Below are 20,156 nucleotides of genomic sequence, written 5' to 3'. Positions count from 1 at the left end.
ACTTTCTTAAGGCCGATCCTATTGCATTCACCCATCGCTGGGCAGTATGTAGCCTATATGCAACCCGAGCTTCTCTTGCAGCTTTTCAGGAACGGGATTTTCCCATTTTAAAAAAGATTTGGGACAAGCCTGGAGAAACCTGGGTTTCATACGGGCTGCATACTGCCCAGCAATGGGTGAATGTGACAAGACCTGCCTGAAGAAAGTTACATCCCAGGTCTGTCCCAGCAGTGAAGCTAATACAACAATCTCCTAAGCGAAAGAAGCTGTAACATAAGCTTTTGTAGACCAGGCCTGCATCTGCACTGCAGAAATAATCCAGTTTGACGTTGCTTCAACTGCCATGTTAAAAGCTATGGAATTTCTGGAACTGGTAGTTTTGTAAGACAGCCTTCTATGCAGAGAGCTCGGGTGCCACAGCAAACTACAAATCCCAGAATTCCATAGCACTGAGCCATGGCAGTTAAAGTGGTGTGAATTACTTGGAGAATTTCTACAGTGCAGATGTAGCCACAGTTGAAAAGGGATGTAATAGTCCTACTACTGTATTGTTCTGTGTGACCCAGGCCTCATCTGGAATACAGTGTTCAGTTTTGGGTACCATGCCTAAAATGATATGGATAAGTAGGTTCTGAGAAGGACAACAAGGATAGTAAGAGGTGTGGAAAACAAAACATATGAAGAAAGTTTTAAAGTGCCGGGCATTTTCATATTCTTTTCACTGTTGATTCCTCTCAAGATCTAAGACTGTAAAGGCCTATCTATGCTCTCTAATTGCATCACCTTCATACCACTAATAGCTTGACCACTAGACTTGGTCTGCTGCAGGGCAGAATGCCGTTTTATAGCACTTTAACTGCCATGGCTCAATGCTATGGGATTCTGGGATTGATAGTTTTGTGAGATAGTTTGCCTCGCCGCAGCAAACGACAGTTCCCAGGATATGGCAGTTAAAAGTGGTATCAAAATGGATTATTTCTGCAGTGCGGACACAGCCCAGCTCTATTTCCTCAAGTGCATGGAGTGAACTGGTGCCTCATGTAAGCAAAAATATGTGTGTGTGTGTGTATATATATATATATATATGTTTATTTTTATTTTTTTATCCTGCCTTTCTCCCAAGTTGGGACCCAAGGCAGCTGTAGGTACTCTGTGTGAGTGTATATATATATTTATGTATATTATGAATATGATACAACAGTTTGTTTTAAAGTCACCACAAAGCTACTTTTTCTTTGCCTTATCTAAGCCGAATCAGGCTTAACACTCTTTGAAAACTGCAGAAAGAGAAAAAAAACCACACACACACACTTTATTTATTCATTTATTTATTCATCCCCTTCCGCTTTCCCATATTGCTGCGTTGCGCATGCGCCAACGGCCCAACGGACGCCGCCTCGCGCCTTGAAGAAAAAAGAAGGCGGGGCGACGAAGAAGCGATTAGGCCACGCCTACTCATCGCCCCGCCCCTTTGGGCTAACTTAAGAATCTCCTCCTCCGCTTCCTTCGGCTTCTTTTCCTAGGGGGGCGTGGCGTCAACACAGAGCGCCGCGTCGCGTGACCGATGACGTAGGAGGAAGAAGAAGGCCGCCGACGCCATTTGAGGGAGGCCGAGCGAGGGGGGTGTTTCGGTTTGGCTCTTGCTGCTGCGCCCGAGGCCGGCCCCGCTTCTTCTTCTTCTTCTCCTCCTTCGCGTTCCGTCCCCTCTTCCTCGCTCTGCCCGCTCCGTAGGGGTCTCGCTGTGGCTGATGTGAGGCCTTGGCGGCCCCTTGGCTGCGGATGGCGACGGCAGCGGCCACTTCAGGCGCAGGTGCTGGGACTGCTGCTGCTGCTGCTGCTGGCGGCGGGCGGAGCTTCTCCTTCAAGGTGGTGCTGCTCGGGGAAGGCTGCGTAGGGAAGACCTCCCTGGTGCTCCGCTACTGCGAGAACAAGTTCAACGACAAGCACATCACCACCCTCCAGGTAGAGAAGGAGGGAGCGAGGGAGGGAGGTCAGCCTGGGGCCAGGGGCATCCCTGGGGTTAGAATCCTAGAGTTGGAGGAGACCCCAAGGGCCACCCAGTCCAACCCCATTCTGCCATGCAGGAACTCTCCATCAAAGCATCCCCTTTGACAGATGGCCATGCAGTCTCTGTTTGAAGACCTCTAAGGAAGGAGACTTCACTACACTTCGAGGAAGGAGTGTGTTCCACTGTCGAACAGCCCTTGCTGTCAGGAAGTTCCTCCTAATGTTGAGGTGGAATCTCTTTTCCTGCAGCTTGCATCCATTGCTCCAATGGGTCCTGTTCTCTGGAGCAGCAGAAAACAAGCTTGCTCCCTCCTCAATATGACATCCCTTCAAGTATTTAAACAGGGCTATCATATCATCTCTTAACCTTCTTTTCTCCAGGCTAAACATCCCCAGCTCCCTGAGTCGTTCCTCATAGGGCATGGTTTCCAGACCTTTCACCATTTTAGTTGCCCTCCTTTGGACACGCTCCAGTTTCTCAATGTGTATGTATATCTGTTTATATGAGGCACCAGTTCAGTCCATGCTGGGCTGCGTCTGCACTGCAGAAATAATCCATTTTGATACCATGTTAACTGCCATGGCTCCGTACTATAGAATCCTGGGAACTGTCGTTTGCTGTGGCAAGGCAAACTAGCTCTCACTACCAATCCCAGAATCCCATAGCATTGAGCCATGGCAGTTAAAAGTGGCGTAAAATTGCATTAATTCTGCCCTGCAGCCCAAGTCTAGTGGTCACGCTATTACAGTGGTATAAAAGTGATGTAACTAGACAATGTAGATAGACTTTTATGGTATTAGATCTTGGAAGCTGTCAACAGTGGAAAAAAGGAAGGATAAGAAAATGCCCGCCGCTTTAAAACTTTCCTCATATATTTTGTTTTCCACACCTCTTGCTATTCTTGTTGCCCTGCCTTCTCTGAACTTACTTGTCTATATTGTTTTATGCATGGTACCCAAAACTGTTACCCTCCTCAATATGACAACCCTTCACCCCTTCCCCCCATTGACCTCCTCCTATTTCACACTATTCAGAATCCCGAGGAATGCTTTTTTGCACTAAGATTACTTAAAAATCCTAATTCCCGTATTCCAGTGAATGCCATGCTAACAGTTGTGACATAAACAACTAATAAATAAAATAATGTACCCTGGTGGCGCATTGGTTAAATGCCTGTGCTGAAGCCACTCACTCACAAACCATAAGGGTGCGAGTTCAATACCAGCAAAAGGGCTCAATCTCAACTCAGGCTTGCATCCTTCCATGTCATACTTCAAACAATTAAAGTAAATTTGCCCTTGTGAAGGTCTTATCTGCACTGCAGAAATAATGGACACTGAGTACCCAGGTTGTTGGGGGCAATTAGCTTACACTTTAGTGCAGCGATAAGTGGTATAGAAATGTACTTGCTATTGCTATAAAAGCTTTATTTATACCCTGCTTCTTTATCCAAAGACAATCGAAGTTGCTTACAGTTAAAAATCCACACAATACATAAATGGTCGCCCAATTATTCCCTCCCTCCCTCCCCTTAAAATATCAATGAAACACAATAACAGTTAAAAATTATACATTGAAATAATCAAAGAGGGTTGAGTGGGCTTTCAGAAAATTCATATGGTGGTGGGTTCAATTTAGCGGCTAGGAATACTATACAGGAAAGGCCTTTCAGAAGAGATCCATCTTGACGGCCTTTTTAAAGGCATCCAAACTGGTAACCTGATCAATCTCCTCTGGCAGGCTGTTCCATAATCTGAAACTAGCACAATTAAAACTATACCTTCAAATTATAATATCATACACCCAACCTACATGTATTTACATAGTGAAGGTCTGGTTAAAGTGTTAAATGTTTATTTAAAAAAACTTTAAAAACTAATCAAACTTGCGCCCGGCCTTTATACAACTCTGATTTGAGCAAATGGAAACCAGGATGTTGCAAGGCCACTATGAGGGTATTCCTATTCAAGAAAATAATTTGCATAGGGGGGCATTTGTCGTTGCAGATCATGCCCACTACTTATTGCACTGTTGGATATATGGTACCATCAGAGACCACTACTTCAACCTGTTTCAAACTACAGTTGGGCCACAAGAGCAATACAGAGACATGGTCATGTTAGTCTGGAATACCAGCATGCAAAGGGGATCTGTAGCACCCTTGAGACAGATTATGGCATTAGCATTGCTGCTGGGATATACCTGGGATGTAACTTTCTTAAAACCAATCTTATTGCATTCACCCATCGCTGGGCAGTATGCAGCTTGTATGCAACCGGGATTCTCTCGCAGCTTTTCAAGAATGGGATTTTCCCAGTTTGTAAAAGATGTGGGGCCAGCCTGGAGAAGCCCAGGTTGTATACAGGCCGCATACTGTCCAGTGGTGAGTGAATGTGATAACAAGAAAAAGAAAGTTACATCCTGAGTGAATCCTAGCAGCGTTCCGCAACCCACCCACCCCCGGCCAAAATAGAGGCTTGTGCATATTCAAGCCCCATAGGCTTGAATGGGGCGTGCAAAGGGGTGCACCCTATTAAAAATAGCAGAGGTTGCTCCTCCACAGATTTTCAAGGTTGCAGATCCGACATCCGTGAATTATGAGGAGCTACTGTGGTTGGAGGGGGTGGGATGACGAGTCCAAGCTGATTTTCCTTTTGGAAGGGGCTAATCCTTTTGTGACTTAAAAAAGTGGCCCTCTTTGCATATTATGTAGCTAAACTGAGGAAGTAAGCCTTTGATCAAGGGTTTGTCTTGATGGCTTATGGGTAAAATTTTAGTTTCCTGAGGGGCTGGTTTTCTTAATTTTTAATATTTTAAAAATATTTTATATTTTCTCACTTGTCAATGTGCTTCCTCATTAATGATGTTGTTTTTGTACTTTTGCCCATGCTTCAGGTTTTGTCTTTTCTTTTTTAATCATTTGATATAGTCGGCTGACTGATTCAATAACTCACTTACATTGTAAAAAAAATTTAAAATTAAAATTTTGACATTTGTAATTTTACTTTTAATTTTTTTTTTGGGGGGGCTCTCCTTTTTCCTTCGACTGAGCTTCACCCCACTCCCACCATCTCTTAAAGCATTTTAAAGGGATGCAGTTGAATGCCACATCCTGTTTCAACCAAAAGATTGGTGTTTGATGAGCAGTGATGCCACCCCCCCCTTTAAGGTGTTGCTTCTACTGGGGGGGAGGAGGCGGCAACAGCAAGAAATGGCTGCCTTGCCTTGGAGGGCTTATCACAGACTGAACTGCCTTTCTACACGGGTCTCTGTGTGTCAGTGTAGAGGTCAGGAAGGGGATTCCTCCTCTCGTGTGCATGCTCAGGCACTGGCCCTTGAGTTTGGCATGGTCACTCTCACGGCAGAGTTCTTGATCACCTTGAAAATAGCATTAGTGTTGTTGTTGTTGTTGTTTAAAAAAACTTTTTTTAAAACTACTGTCTCTTGTTCCTGTTTTCAGGTCTAAGGTGAGGAGTCGTATAGTCCACGTCTGCGGGTGTGACTTTTGCGGATTTGCTTATTCACGGATTAAGAGGTGTTCTCTATCGGCATCTCCAGGTCCTGCAGTGTGACTCTGCCAGAACGTGACCAAAGAATCATGCTGCAGGGGCCTAGAGATTCCTAGACAGAACACTTCTTTAGGCATTTGTAGGTCATTTAGCGTAATTCTGTTATCAAATTACAGCAGATGTTGACCATAGAGTTGTGCTAGAGTTTCCAAGAGAGAAAACTAGGCATTTGTAGGTCCCAAAGATACTGATTTTATGGTTGTGCTAGAGGAACTATAGATTCCTAGAGAGAACACTTGGGCATTTGTAGGTCCTCCAGCGCACTTCTGTGGTCACCTTACAGCAGATGCTGAGCATAGATTTGTGCTAGAGCCAGCGTGCATTATTGGCTTGAGTGTTGGACTGTGAATCAGAAGAACAGGGTTGATTCTGAGCTCGTCCATGAAACACCCTGGGTGACCTTGGACAAGTCACATGCTCTCAGCCTTGGGGGAAGGCAATGGCAAATATCCTCTGTGCAAATCTTGTCAAGAAAGCCCCATGATAGGTTTGCCGTACGTCAGAAATGACTTGAAGGCTAACAACAACTTAGAGAGGTATTCTTTCAAATTTAATTTTTCTTTTAAAAAAATTGGGCTGTTCCCGCTTTCATGAGGGTCCTACACCTTTAACCCTAGTGAATATGGAAGACCCACTGTACTTGGTTTTATAGTTTATAAAAGCTTCCAGGCTGTCCCATGTTGATTCTGTACCATATCTTGAATGAAACTGGTTCTTTAGTAAATATTTGGTAGCATTAGACTTTTACAAAATATATCCAAGGTAACAGTATCAATTAATGGGTAGCGTGTTGGCCGTGCAGCAAAACCCACAAAACGGTGATATCTTTATTGGGCCAGCCAAAATGCACCAAATACATCATGCAAGCTTCACATCATGTGAAATTCAAATCTTGCATAATGCATTTTGTGAATTTAACTTGGCCCAATTTTTTCTTGCTGTGAGATCAAAAAGGGTCTCTTTAAAGGCTGGCTAACCTTGTACAAAGGTTTTCATGCGCATGTGGGAGGTTTTCTGAAGTAAGGGCTTAAAACTGTGTTTCCCAGACTTTGGTCCTCCAGATGTTTTGGACTTCATCAGGACCAGAATTCCTGATTGTTGGCCCAACTGGTTAGGGCTTCTGGGAACTGAAGTCCAAAACATCAGGAAAAACTAAGTTTGGGAAACACTGGCTGAAAACTTCAGGTAATGTCTGTGGTGAAGATGGGAACAGATTGAGAAACTGCAGGTATGTGGTCAGTTAACAACAGTGATTTCCCCACAAAAGAATGGAATAGCAAACAAAAATGAGCAAAAGAGCAGCAGAGCTATGTCAGTCATACAAGGGTGTAAACAGATCTCTTTGTTTATAGTGGAATTCCTTTTGTATGCTTCAGAGGTGTTATGTGCTGAAAAGCAAGGTTCTTGATTAATGCTCTCCACCTTCCCTACCTCACTCAAATGTCAGTCTCTAATTCATACCAAATTTCTGCAGTTTCAGTTAGCAGTCTCTTTCAGGCGTATGTTCTAACATTTACTTCTCTGGGCTTCAGCTGTACTGCAGAGTTTGTAAAATGAACCACAAACATACCATTTTTGATATAAGCATTCAAACATGTTGTTTGTCACCTGAATGTTGTTTCCATTGTGGAAGAGAGTAACTTGAAACTCTTGTTGCTGTAGTTCATACTCTTCTGCTGGTGGAGAGTTGTGAAATCTAGAGCCTTTATGTGCAGTCTGTTGAGATCACCTCTGCATGTGATTGAGCTACAGGTGGATTTGTTTATGATGAGTGTATACATCCAGGGCCACTGAACAAGACCGTTTATTTGGAGAAACTGAAGTCATTGTACAGTTCTAGAAGAAAGGCCTGATAAGTACCTGGTCAAATCGGAAAAACGTGCTCCCTGAAAAGTAAGCTACATATTTCTGTTAGTGGCAGCTTGAGCTCTTTACTTGATGTAAATCTGGCATGTCATACTTCAAACAACTAAAGTAAATTTGCCCTTGTGAAGGTCTTATCTGCACTGCAGAAATAATGGACACTGCTTTAACTGCCATGGCTGAATGCTATGGAATTTGGGATTTGTACTTTTTTTGGCTATTTAGTCTTCTCTGTCAGAACTATGGTGCCACAACAAACTACAAAACCCAGGATTCCATAGCATTGAGGCATAACAGTTAAAGTGGTGTCAACCTGGATTATTTCTGCAGTATAGATTAGATTGCATCCCAGAACCAGGCTGGATCCTTGGCAGTTTTATGTTTGAATGTTCTAGGTCAAGGATAATGTGCCTTCACGTGTTGGATCAGTTCTGATCCTGTTTAGTGCCCAAAAATGTTTGCTGTGGAAAGCATATTACTATACATACTCTGAGAACATCTTACTGCAGAAGAATAGCAAAGAAGACATTGCTTTTCTTTTTTTACATAGTTCTTTAGTCTGTGTTCCTACCACTATGCAGGTTCCAAAAGTCTGTAGTCTAGTGCAGGTGGGGCTTCTCAGCGTTTCCCTTTTCTCTACAATATATATGGAAGAACCTTGCCACGCATTGTGAGTTGTTCAGGGTTGGTTATCTGCTTTATACTGAACGATTGCTGTTGATGGGGAAATATTGAAACTCAAGCAACCTGTAACTAATAGTTGGGATGGGTATTCTAAGATATGTCTTCAGAGCAACAACAAGAAGACAGTCAGCATCTGCCTCCAGTATATATAGCTTTCCCCCTTTCTTTGAATAGAGAAATGAACCCTGCTAGTTTTGCAGTGCTCAAATATAACTTCCTGTAATGATATTTATAATTGATTTTTAAAAATAAAACATTTACCTCTATGAAACTCAAGTATCTTACACAGTCTTCCTCTTGCTCACAGTAGCCCTTTGGGGCTGGGGCACTCAGCTTCATGTGTAAGTAGTGATTTGAACCTGGGTATCCCCTAGTCCTACTCTACACAGGGGCACAATAATACCACGTCATATGAGAACTAAATTCATAACCACGAGTTTCCAAAGCATGTGGATCATATTTTCCATGAAACAAAATAAACTTTCTGTGTGACTTTGAACAAAATAACTTTTGTATAATGAAAAAATGTAGAGATATGACTGTGAAATTATGCTAATTTGATTTTGTTATTGTTGTTGGTTTTCTTGGAATCTCCTCCTAACCTAGTTCTTTATTGGACACATTTTTCCTATTTTCTTGGAAAATCTTGCATGTTCTAGTGCGTGTTTTCTTAAAGTGCAATGTTTGTATATATTGTTGGTAATACATGCATAATAATATATTTTGCTGTATTCCCATTAACTAAAGCCTGTTTGCCTTCTTCAATTGTATGCATTTTTGCACATAGCTTTGTGTACATTTTCTCCTAAATGTATCACAAGCGTCAGAAAAGGACAAGGACAAGAAGTGCATTGTCCCCCTTGCCAATCCTCAAAGATGCAAAGTTGCTATTTTATGTGGGAAAAGGAACCTAGTGGATTTCTTTTCCATTCTTGCTTATTATTATCTTTCACAAATATTTTTGGAAAATGAGACCAAAAGCTTACCTAGGAGTAGATGTTGTGGAATCTAGAATGAATTTCTTATTGCTAAGCAACCATATCAGTTTTAGATCTTATTGCTTTCATACTGGTTTTGAAAATCATGCTACTACACTGGCATGTAGACTTGCTGCATTGCAATTCTGAGTGCAGTGTTTCACATAATTCTGCATTCATACTCAAAAATTTGCTTTGTACATTGATCCATTAGTTTGTGGTAACTTAGTTGTGGTGCAGTTAGACCAAGACTAAGTAATTCAAAGGACTGTGAAGTCATGAGACATTCACAAGACCTGGTGATGGTAGTGTGATCGGATGTTGAAGTTTACTTATAATTAATTTATGGTGTTTTGCTTTTTGAAGTAGTGTCCAGAAAGTATTAGAAGAACATTGCTTGTAGTAATTGTAAGTTATCTGATTAATGAAGATCATTTTGGAAGAGTAATGTGCATTTTCCTTCTTTAAAAACAAATGCATTCATTCATAAGAATGTAATTCTGTACACAATTTTTACAATTTTTTTTTCATTTGAACAATAGAAAAAAAGGACCCTTCCTCCTGTTTCCCTTATTTTTATTCTAGTCTTCACATTTCTTGTTTTTGGGGTCTGTGTGCTGAGATTCAAAATAAAAATGCATGTGTTTTCCTGACTATACTCTGCTTAGTATTCCATGAAGATTGAAGTGAAATTAGATTGTTAACTGCATGTGTGCTCTGCTCTTGTATTTGGATATTTGTACTTGGGTACAAATCTAAGGGGACACTTGGCCCTCTCAGCTGCTTCTTCAGCTATGAAGACAGTTGATATGATTAGCTTTTATGATAAGCCTTTTTAATTGTAATTTTTAGTCTGACTCCTTTTGCTGCACCTTTTGCTGCATCAGCGGATTGTTGAAATATGACATCTTTTTATTTTCTGTAAAAGTAATAAAACAATGTACACTTGTATTTCCACATTTCCAACATTGTCTTTTGCAGATTTGATTAGTTATGGATTTTATTAATATGTTCTATTTAGGAATATCTAGCATATATATTCAACTATAAACTGATCTCATGTATAAATCAAGGGCAACAAAATTATGGATTTTGATAGACTCGTGGATAAGTTGAGAGTAAAATAAAGTGGCATGCAACAAAGTATCTAAAGGGTGAAACAAACGAAAGCAAAGCCTAACAATTTAACAGGATTCCATTAGGCATAACTGTGTTTGGATGGATGAGAGAGTAGGTGTCAGTACCTTTAGGACTGATTACACTCTTGCTTTTCACCAGGGGATGGTTCTTTTTTAATATAAGAATTGAAGAAAAGTACTTACATTGACCCATAGATGAGTCAGTTCAGCTTTTTGGGGGCAATTTTTGACCAATTATTTGTAGACTTATACATTATGAGTAAATACAGTAGGTCCTCCAACACAACTCTGTGGCCAACTTTAACCAAACGGTACACTGAAGGATTTAGAGATTCCTAGATAGAACACTCCACCAGGCATTTGTAGCTCCTCCAGGGCAATTCTGTGGTCAGTGTCTGGCAGCTGTTGACCACAGAGTTACCCTGGAGGACCTAGAGATTCCTAGGGAAGTCTTCTCTCAGGGAAAATCATAGTGTTTTTATTATTCGCGTTTTTTCCACATTCATGGGGATCCTGTGCCCCTAAGCTCAGCAAATGTGGAGGGATGAGTGTACGTAAAGTCTGAGTTCAGTCTAAGCAAGCTATAATGAAGAAAAACCTCATTTTACAGTAGCTAGCAGTGGAAGAAAAAATATATGGTAAAGCTTCATCCTAGTATACAGTGGTACCCCGGGATACGAAATCACCGCGTTACGAAATTTCCGGGATACGAAAAAATTAAATAGGAAAAAACTGTTTCGGGTTACGTTTTTTTTTTCGGCTTACGAAAAATTTTTTGGTGCTTTTCGGCGCTTTTTCGCACGAAATCGCGGCTTTCAGCGCTAGCGGCTATGGCTTTTTCGGGTTGCGAAATCTTTCGGGTTACGAACGGCGCCGCGGAACGAATTATATTCGTAACCCGGGGTACCACTGTAATTTATTTTTAAAAATGTAAGGGGAAATTTCTGCATACACATATCTGGAAATTTTGATGATTTCCTTAATGTATGAATTTAATTGAGAAATCTGCAGTATTTCAGATACACGATTTTGTTGTTATTCTATGCTTTCAACGGCAACCTTATCCTAGGGTGTCTTGACAAGATTTATTTAGAGAAAATTTGCTGTTGCTTTCCTCTTAGGCTGAGAATGAGTTGTCCAGAGTCAGCCATTGGGTTTCCATAGTTGAGCAGGATTTGAACCCTGGTCTCCAGAGTCATACTGCAAGCTCAAATCATAGCCAAAATGTCCATTGCATTCTTATGATAATATTTTTATGGCTGCAAAATTTGTAGAACAATTCTACACTATCCAGCTGAAGATGTCAGATGTTAATGTGTATATGTTCTTCATTTGTAGGCATCTTTTCTAACAAAGAAACTGAACATCGGAGGAAAAAGAGTAAACCTAGCAATATGGGTATGTGCATATCAGATTTCTTGGTTATCTCTCTAAAAATATCAATCCATTTACTACAGCAAAACAGTAAGGGGCATCAAAATAACATTGATTTTGCTGTTAGCATTTTAAAAAGTACTAATATAAATATCTTTGTTACATGCAGGATACAGCAGGGCAAGAGAGATTTCATGCACTGGGTCCCATTTACTACAGAGATTCTAATGGAGCTATTTTAGTGTATGATATAACAGATGAAGACTCTTTTCAGAAGGTAATTATAACATTTCCATACATGAATGTATGGGGCTTGCTATTTTTAAATTGCTTATTTCTTTTTTAAATCACTATTGAGCTTTTTAGCTGTGCAAGTGGCCACCCTGCATTTGTGCTATAAAGTCAGTTCAGAAAATGTTTGCAGAGTTGATCTCAAATGCCATTTCACTACAGACCTATGCCTGTTTGTTCAGTGAGGCTTACTTCCAGGTAAGTGGATATTGGATTTTAAGTTTAATGCAGGGAGCTAAGGGATTTAGGAACGTTTGCCTGCTTGTTTCAATATTATATGATTCACTTGGAGGAATCTTTTTGCAGTGAGGTGCTTGTTATAGTAGTAATACTGACATGCAACACTTAAAACTTCTTCTCACCCTTGCAGGTAAAAAACTGGGTCAAGGAATTAAGAAAAATGTTGGGAAATGAAATTTGTCTATGCATAGTTGGTAAGCTTTTGGCCCTTATGCATTATTAATTGGCTGAGACTTCTTTAGCTTAAGTGCTAATTTATGTTTAAATTAGAACAGATCCTCTAGTAGTGCTTTTAAAATATATTTATCAGGGGCATTTTTGGCTGGTTGTTCATTGTTGCAAAAGAAACAATAGCTAGCCACTTTAAAACTGAACAGATGGAAAAGTGGGAAGTAACATGGCAATACTGATAACGTGAAAGCTTTTAAACATAGATTTCACAAGCTTTTTGGAACCCTGTTAGAAGTACTTGTCTAGCTAAGTGCTCCCCATGCCGGAGGGGGGGGGGATGAAACCAAGTTTCTTTAGGAATTAGCTGCAGTGTACTTAGCATTGCTATTGCTGAAAATGATGAAAAATTTCCTCAGTTGTAGTTATATTCACATATTCCTGATAATTCTTGCTGACAGATAATAGCTCTTTGAGCTTAGTTACAACTTTTTTTTTTTACTTTAGTAATCACCACAGCTTCCTGTGTAATTGCAAAAGAGAACACATTTTGGAGAGTGCAATAAAAGGATGTAGCAAGAATTATTTAGAGAAGGGGAGGGTGCATATCATGGCCTTTGCTTTTTTCATTTTCAGTGAGGAGCTGATTAAAGGGTCTTGGGAGTTTGAGGTTGATGAGCTAACTAGTGCCACCTGGATAATAACTGGGTGGATGTAGAGGCAGATCAGTCACCTGGGTTTGGAAAGTGCTATCAGAACTAGTTGGAAGATAGGCCATTAATGTTAAGCAGGCTGTATACCTTTCACTATTTTGATCACTAAGGAGTTTGAATTTCTGACAGGTAACAAAATAGACTTGGACAAGGAAAGACATGTCTCTGTTCAAGAAGCGGAAACGTAAGTTTAAAGCTCTTAATTTCTCTTACTTTGAAGGTGTTACAACACTTGTGGTCCAGATGCACTGGATTAGACTGCTTTGGTTCTGCCTGAACTTGCACTGCATGTACCTCAAATTGCAAAGCATTAAAACAGTCAAAGCTGACCACAGTAACTTTTCATCTAATCTTTTTGCCTTTCATATTATTTTGGTTTTTTTTACAGGTTATAGTAAAGCGCCTTACTCTCTCTATATATTTGGAATTGATTCTATAAGTTATCAGTGGCTTGACTGTGGCATCTGATTATAAGGAACACTTTATGGCAGCAGTTTGCTGTAGTTCTGTAACCAGCAGCTAAGGGGACTCTTGCCTTGAACACTAAGACAGACTTGCCCCTTTTATGGAAATATAGAATGATGCTCTTGATGATACAGAATGCATTGTAACTAATTGTTTTTGCACTACTTTTCTTCAGTGAAGTGTGGACTATACTCAGGTTTTGGAAAGCAGGTGGACAGGTGTTGGCTTTATAAGCCAGCTTGTTATGATTGTTGTAAATATGGTGCAGTTTATTCAGCTGACTGCTGCTGTTATTAGATTTGTTGGTGTGTTTTTGTCTGATTTGCTTTTTATGTTTCATGTTTATTTATTTATTTGGGGAATTTATATCTTTCCTTTCTCCCAAAATGGGATGTATTTTATTTTGCATTTTACTGTTGGCAACCTTGAGTACTATTTAGTGGAGACCTTGGAGATAAATTTAACAACACATTGAACTATTAATTAACAGCAGCTTCACATGTAGTGCTTGCAGTTATTTTACCGATTATTTAGTCTCTTTATGCTAGTTTCCAAAAAGACCCAAATTTGGTGCTTGCTATAGCATTGTTAAAACATAGAATAATATTTGTAAAAGTTGCTCTTATTTTCCAGTTGAAGATTAAAGGCTCCTCCCCTCCTTTTTTGTAGGTATGCAGAATCAGTTGGAGCAAAACACTATCACACATCGGCCAAACAGAACAAAGGAATAGAAGAACTCTTTCTTGACCTGTGTAAAAGTATGTTTTTATGTATTTATAGATAGCTGCCCAGATTAATGGTGTAAAATTAAGAAACTTGAAAGCATAATGGTAACCAATTCTTGATTTGTTGCCTTTAAAATGCAGCACAAATGAAGCTAATTTCTAAACGAGTGTTTACAGAACCTGTGTTCTGTACCCTTATATACTCATCTATAAGTCGACCTCATGTATAAGTCGAGGGTAGGTTTTGGAGCCAAAATTTTGGATTTTGGGAAGACCTGTGTGTAAGTCAAAGGTAAAACATAGGGGCATGTGATGAAAGATCTAAAGGATGAAGCAAGGAAAACAATGGCAAACAACTTACAAAATTCTATCAGGCACAACTGTTTGTGCTCATCCTAAAAGCTGGATGGATGAAAGAATAGAAAAGAGAAGGGGTGTCAGTGCATCCAGGACAGATTTTCACCAGGGTATGGTTTCTTTTTTTGATAAGAGTTAAAGTACAGTACTTACATTGAACTAGAAGTGTTGGGGGAAGGCAGGGGCATCCCCCTAGCCTGGTGGCATCATGGTATGTGTGTGGTAGTGTGGCTCACACTGGGTGACACCCCAGAAAAGGGGGTGATATCCAGTCGGGCTCTTCTGCCCGCTGTCATGTCCTTTCCTCATTGGGAAAAGGATGAGGTGACATGGATGCAAACGTGTGCTGCTCCAGAAGCTCCACCATCTGCACCTGATGACACCTGATGTGGGGATGCCACTGCCTTGGCCTCCAGCAGTTGCCAGCCCCTAATTTAAATGCACCCACCACAGGATACACTGTTCATGTTTTCAGTGTCTGAACAGTAATCAGTTTGTAGCTTCGGATATTTTTTGCACATGATTGAATTTTATTGTATGCCTGAGAGCATGGTGAGACAAAAAATCTTGTTATTCTTGGTGGTATCTGTACCGTACACCAATGGGTCTTGCCCCCATTTGCAAGAGAACAGAGATGACTGCTTGAAAAGCTACACCTAAGCAACCTATTTTTTGTAGTCTCTGTGCCTTTCACAAATGGGCAGCAGGCCCTATTGCTGTGAAGGTGCAGGTAACTACTTGAAAAACCATAGTTACAGATAAACAACTTGTTCCTTTCTATAAATCTGAAGTGCACTTTTAAATCACTGCTGCAAATGTGGTTGTACAACTTAGGGGCTGTACAATCAGTTCTTTTTTGCATCAGACTGGGGCCACATGCTGCGGTCCTGATCTCACCTTTCTGTAGCACAAAAAAGAGCCACAAAAAGCAGCTCCTTTCTGCACCAGGGAAAGGGCATCATAGCTGCAGAACCATGGCTTTTTGGCACTCCTTTGGTACTGGGTCGTGTAGATGCAGCACCAGAGCAGTGCTGTTACACCGTGTGGTGCAATGTGTGGCGTCATGCCAGTCTGGGGGCATAGTTGGGGTGTGCATCATGTAGATGCCATGTCTTGACTCCACCCCCAGGCTGGCCAAAGATGCCAGTCTGTACAGCCCCTTAAATACCTTTTTACATCTCATATATGAAATAGTATCCATCTAAAAGGTATATGAAGAAGAAGAAGATTTTATTTTCTTATATCCTGCCTTTCTCCCAATATAGGGGCTCAAGGCAGTGAACAGCAAATATAAAATGATACAATTAAAAAACAGTATAGTAGTATTAAAACATAAATATAAAAATTTAAAAAATGAAACAATTTTAAGAGTTAAAACAGTTATAAATTAAAATATAATATGTTAAAATACAAAACATTAAAATTTATGTTGCACAACATTAAAAACCCAGTCCTTATCAGTTTGCAAAGACCTGCCTGCACAAGAATGTCTTTATATCCTGCTGGAAGGACAGCAGGGATGGCACCATTCTGGCCTCCCTGGGTTCTAAAGCTTGGAAGCAGCTACTGAAAAGGCCCTCTCCCTTGTTCCCACCAAACATGCCTGAGAGCATGGTGAGACAAAAAGAAGCACCTCTCCCAATGATCTCAGTATGCTGAGGGGCTCATACAGGGAGATATGATCCTTCAAGTAGCCTGGACCCAAGCCCTATAGGGCTTTATAGGTCAAAACCAGCACTTTGAATTTTGCTCAGAAATAGTCTGACAGACGATGGAGCTGTTGCAAAAAGGGAGTTGTATGCTCTCTGTAGCCAATTCGAGTTAACAACCTGGCTGCAGCTCTTTAGAACATCTGAACTTTCTGAGCACTTTTCAAAGTTAACCCCACATAGAGTGCATTACAGTAATCCTGATGAGATGTAACCTAGGCATGTACCGTTGTGGCCATATCTGACTTCTCCAAGAACAGGCATACCTGGCACATAAGATGCTGGGACTTAAATTGCTTGTCAGTGTCCTATTTTGGCCTAGGCTATTTTGTACCTCATAGCTTAAGAAATAGAAGCTGACAACTTTTTTTTGGGGGGGGGGAGGTGGAGAAGCATGTACTATATTTCTCATTTTAGATTTTGTGTATAAAGGTCCCTGACCCATAGCCCTCATGTGTGACCCTCACCAGTTCCCTAGCCAGTCCACAAGTCTCATTGACTGATTACTGGAGAAAACACCAAAGAGGCTGTTGCACTTAGGCGACTCCTAACTAGACATGCGTAGAATCATTGTCTTGTATATTTGACAGGAAATGTCAACATTCTTAAGAATTACAGTACTATATCTGTTTCCCAAGCCAAAGAAGGTTCCCCATCATTTTTCTAAGTCATAGAACACCTGCATCTATAGCAGGGGTAGGCAACCCTTTTGAGCCGGGGGCCGGGTTGCTATCCCTCAGACAACTGGGGGGGCTGAAGCCAAAAAATAAATAATTAAATATTTTAAAAATAAATAAATAAACCGGGACAAATGGAGGGCACTTTTTAAATAAAAAATGGAGGACACATAAAAAATTGCTGATTTTTTAAAAAAATGTTAAGATAAATGCATGTTTCTGAGGCTTCTCTAGACAATTGTCCCACCATGCCCCTCGTGCGAGAGGCCAAAGGCCCCAGTGGCAATCGGTGGCAGGACCGGGCTGGGGCCAGTCCCAAGGCCTCGTTGGGCCGCATCCGGCCCGCGGTCCGCAGGTTGCCTACCCCTGATCTATAGGATCCAGTTTAATTGTGGAATCATCCTTTGAGGTAACCTGGCCATGCATTTTGTTAGTAATGCATGCATGGCCATTGGTCTGTCAAGTCAAAATTAAAGAAACATCTATACTATTAGAAATAGAGAAATACAGTGCGCCCACTCCATACGTGGCTTCCAGTTTCTGTGGAAGCTGCACCACCGCGAGCACAAGACCCATTTTATTGAATGGGACTTGAGCTTACACAGTATTTGCCTTATGCAGGGTGTGTGTGTGTCCGGAACAGATCCCTGCGTAAGGCAAGGCTCCACTGTATGTTATTGTTTGGCAAGTAATGGCTACTGAATCATTTGGGGCTTATGATCTCTGTGGTAAAATGGTAACCAACCAAAGGTGTTCCATTTAATGTTCCACTTTAAGATTTAACCAAATTGATTTTTAATTAATTTCACCTCTGGACAAAATTGGCAGCTACACATTTAATGCTTGGTGTCAATTCCCAGTGGTATAGCTATTGAACATTATGTATGGGCTGTGCTGTGTACTGTAGTGAACTTTATAAATATTCTGATAATTAATAAGCATCAAAATATCATTTGAAAACCTTTTAATTTTTTTCTGAATTAATATTACTTTCACATTTGTATATTTGTAAACCCAAGCTAATGTGCTATTCTTAAATTCTAGGAATGATAGAAACGGCGCAAATTGATGAGAGAGCACGAGGCAATGGTTCCAGTCAGTCAGGAGCTGGAAGGCGTGGAGTACAGATAATTGATGATGAGCCAGCAGTTCAGAGCAGTGGAGGATGTTGTTCATCTGGATAATTGCATAAGACTGTGCATCTTGGCTCCTTAGTGAAGACTGCCATATTCAAGTCTCATTCTTTATCAGTGGAGAATTGGAATTAACAGTATTTAAAATCATTTGTAACAATTCAGTACCATTAAGTGCTAAACTAGTGAAGTATGTGACCAGAGAATTGGCATTTTCTACAATGGTTAACAAAGCAAACCAATGGCCTTTTTACATGTTTCTTTAATAATGAATAATATTGCATGTGGGAAAGACTTATGGCTTCATTTATATTTTAAATGAGATCATTATTTAATAACTTATATACACTATTGGAATGAGACATTTTTTGCAGCCCTTTGTATTTTGTGGTGGATTGAACTGTATCACTTCAAAATTGCAAATTGATTTCTTTTTAATTAGCAAATACCTGATACTATTTTTGCAGGGATGGCATCAAGTTATAACTGTCTGACTACTTTGATATATTCATCCTGTATTCCATGCTGGTAAAATAAATTGTAAAATACATATTAAATATTTTATCTGCTTTTACAAGTCAGGTGCAAAAATATGTATATTAGTCTTTTCAGTGATTGTGAAGTGAATAACAGTTGATGAAAAGATAACAGGTTTGATTACCTATTATACACTTTTCTCCTTGTTAGCTGGTGACTATTTTTTGCTTGCTCTGAAGTTTCCACACGTTTTTGAATATTTTCTGGCAAGTATTGGTCTAACATTTAGGTCCAAGAATGTAGTTGGAGTGTTGTGAACTGCTGCTACACTTAAATCTACTAATGGAATTTTGACATGCCTAAAATATTCAATGGCTTCAGCAACTTAAATGGCACAGGGTCTTGGCCTTTTCCATCTGATAATCACTAAACAAGATCTGCTCATAAAACTTTTGATGTCTTAAATCCTTGCTTCCTTGTGTAATGATTTTTCTACCTGTTGAAAAACCAATACAAGGTGAAAATAGGTTGACTCAATGGTTTTCTTTTCATAGGTGATTGAAAATTGGGAGGAACCTGGCTATCATTCTTGTATAGGCTTTGTTTTAAATCCACTTTGTTTTTCAGTTAAATGAATTTTGAACATCAGTATAAAGTAAGCCATCTTTCGAAGGAACAGAAACATGGAAAATAAACCTGGAACTGCTTTCATCAAGGCTAGAGCAGAATATTTTTGACTTGAGGGAAATTTCACTTATTTTGTAAACATTTTGGTTAAGAAAATGCCAGTACATAGTTTGGCCTTTAGAAACAGGCTCATGTGATTCTAAAATCACATGTGGTGATTTGAATTTTTTGGATTAAAAAATTATGGATATGCATGCAGGAACATCAGAATAGTCACACAGGGAATCTGACACACATCCTATTAACTTCATTTTCTAGAACCTGACACAGTAACTTTTAAGAGCAATAGTTTTAGAAAACACTGCATGCATTGATTATCCCACCCAAGTTTACACTGAAATTAACTCACATTTGTGGGAAGAAATTAGCTGTCACACATGGCCATGATTTAATATGTACATTGTACTCTGTACCTTAATCCTTACCGAAATTGTAAATTAGATTATCTGTTAAAATACATAATGTGTAAGTGGCTCATTTACTGTGACTTCTATTATGTGCTGCTGTAAGCTGCTTTATCTTTATTAAATATTCATATTTCATATCTTCTACTTACAACTATTTTTCTGTAATGAATTTTGCCTGGAACAGTTGCAAGTGAAGATAGACTCAAACAACAATGATCCAAAACTGATTTTAGAAGATTATTTCTTCATTTGCATTAATATAGATGACTCTTAAAATCAGTAGTCTGGCTTTCCCAACTCAAGTTAAACATTATTCTGAGAGGTGAGACAAGAGATGAGAGGCATCACTATAAAATGCCTATAGAATTCTTTTTTAAAAATAAAACTTAAGTTGTATGTAATCACCATTTCTCTCCAAAGACAACATTCACAGGTTCATTTGGAATCTATCTAACATGCAAAGTCTTCTAAGTATAGTTTCAGACCAGCGAAT

General features: G+C 39.9%; 1 protein-coding gene across 1 annotated transcript; it reads left to right on the top strand.

The window, feature by feature from the left end:
- Nucleotides 1–1,547: 1,547 nt before the first annotated feature.
- Nucleotides 1,548–19,811, top strand: RAB21 (RAB21, member RAS oncogene family). Its single transcript, XM_042468903.1, has 7 exons — nucleotides 1,548–1,962; nucleotides 11,579–11,638; nucleotides 11,784–11,891; nucleotides 12,276–12,339; nucleotides 13,156–13,210; nucleotides 14,161–14,249; nucleotides 18,004–19,811. The coding sequence occupies exons 1-7, from the start codon at nucleotides 1,780–1,782 to the stop codon at nucleotides 18,141–18,143; spliced, it is 699 nt and encodes a 232-aa protein (XP_042324837.1). The 5' UTR covers nucleotides 1,548–1,779; the 3' UTR covers nucleotides 18,144–19,811.
- Nucleotides 19,812–20,156: the final 345 nt, after the last annotated feature.

This window comes from Sceloporus undulatus, chromosome 5 (genome assembly GCF_019175285.1).
Source record: "Sceloporus undulatus isolate JIND9_A2432 ecotype Alabama chromosome 5, SceUnd_v1.1, whole genome shotgun sequence".
NCBI classification, from domain to species: domain Eukaryota; kingdom Metazoa; phylum Chordata; class Lepidosauria; order Squamata; family Phrynosomatidae; genus Sceloporus; species Sceloporus undulatus.
The sequence above is the reverse complement of the archived record's forward strand: the minus strand, read 5'-3'. Positions and strand labels throughout refer to the sequence as shown.

What these genes read in the sequence shown, in the direction of transcription:
- RAB21 (XM_042468903.1), top strand. Translation starts at nt 1,780, where the DNA reads ATGGCGACGGCAGCGGCCACTTCAGGCGCAGGTGCTGGGACTGCTGCT. An exon ending in AGCACATCACCACCCTCCAG is followed by an intron (nt 1,963 to 11,578) that starts GTAGAGAAGGAG and finishes CTTCATTTGTAG; the next exon opens with GCATCTTTTCTAACAAAGAA. An exon ending in CTTTCTTGACCTGTGTAAAA is followed by an intron (nt 14,250 to 18,003) that starts GTATGTTTTTAT and finishes CTTAAATTCTAG; the next exon opens with GAATGATAGAAACGGCGCAA.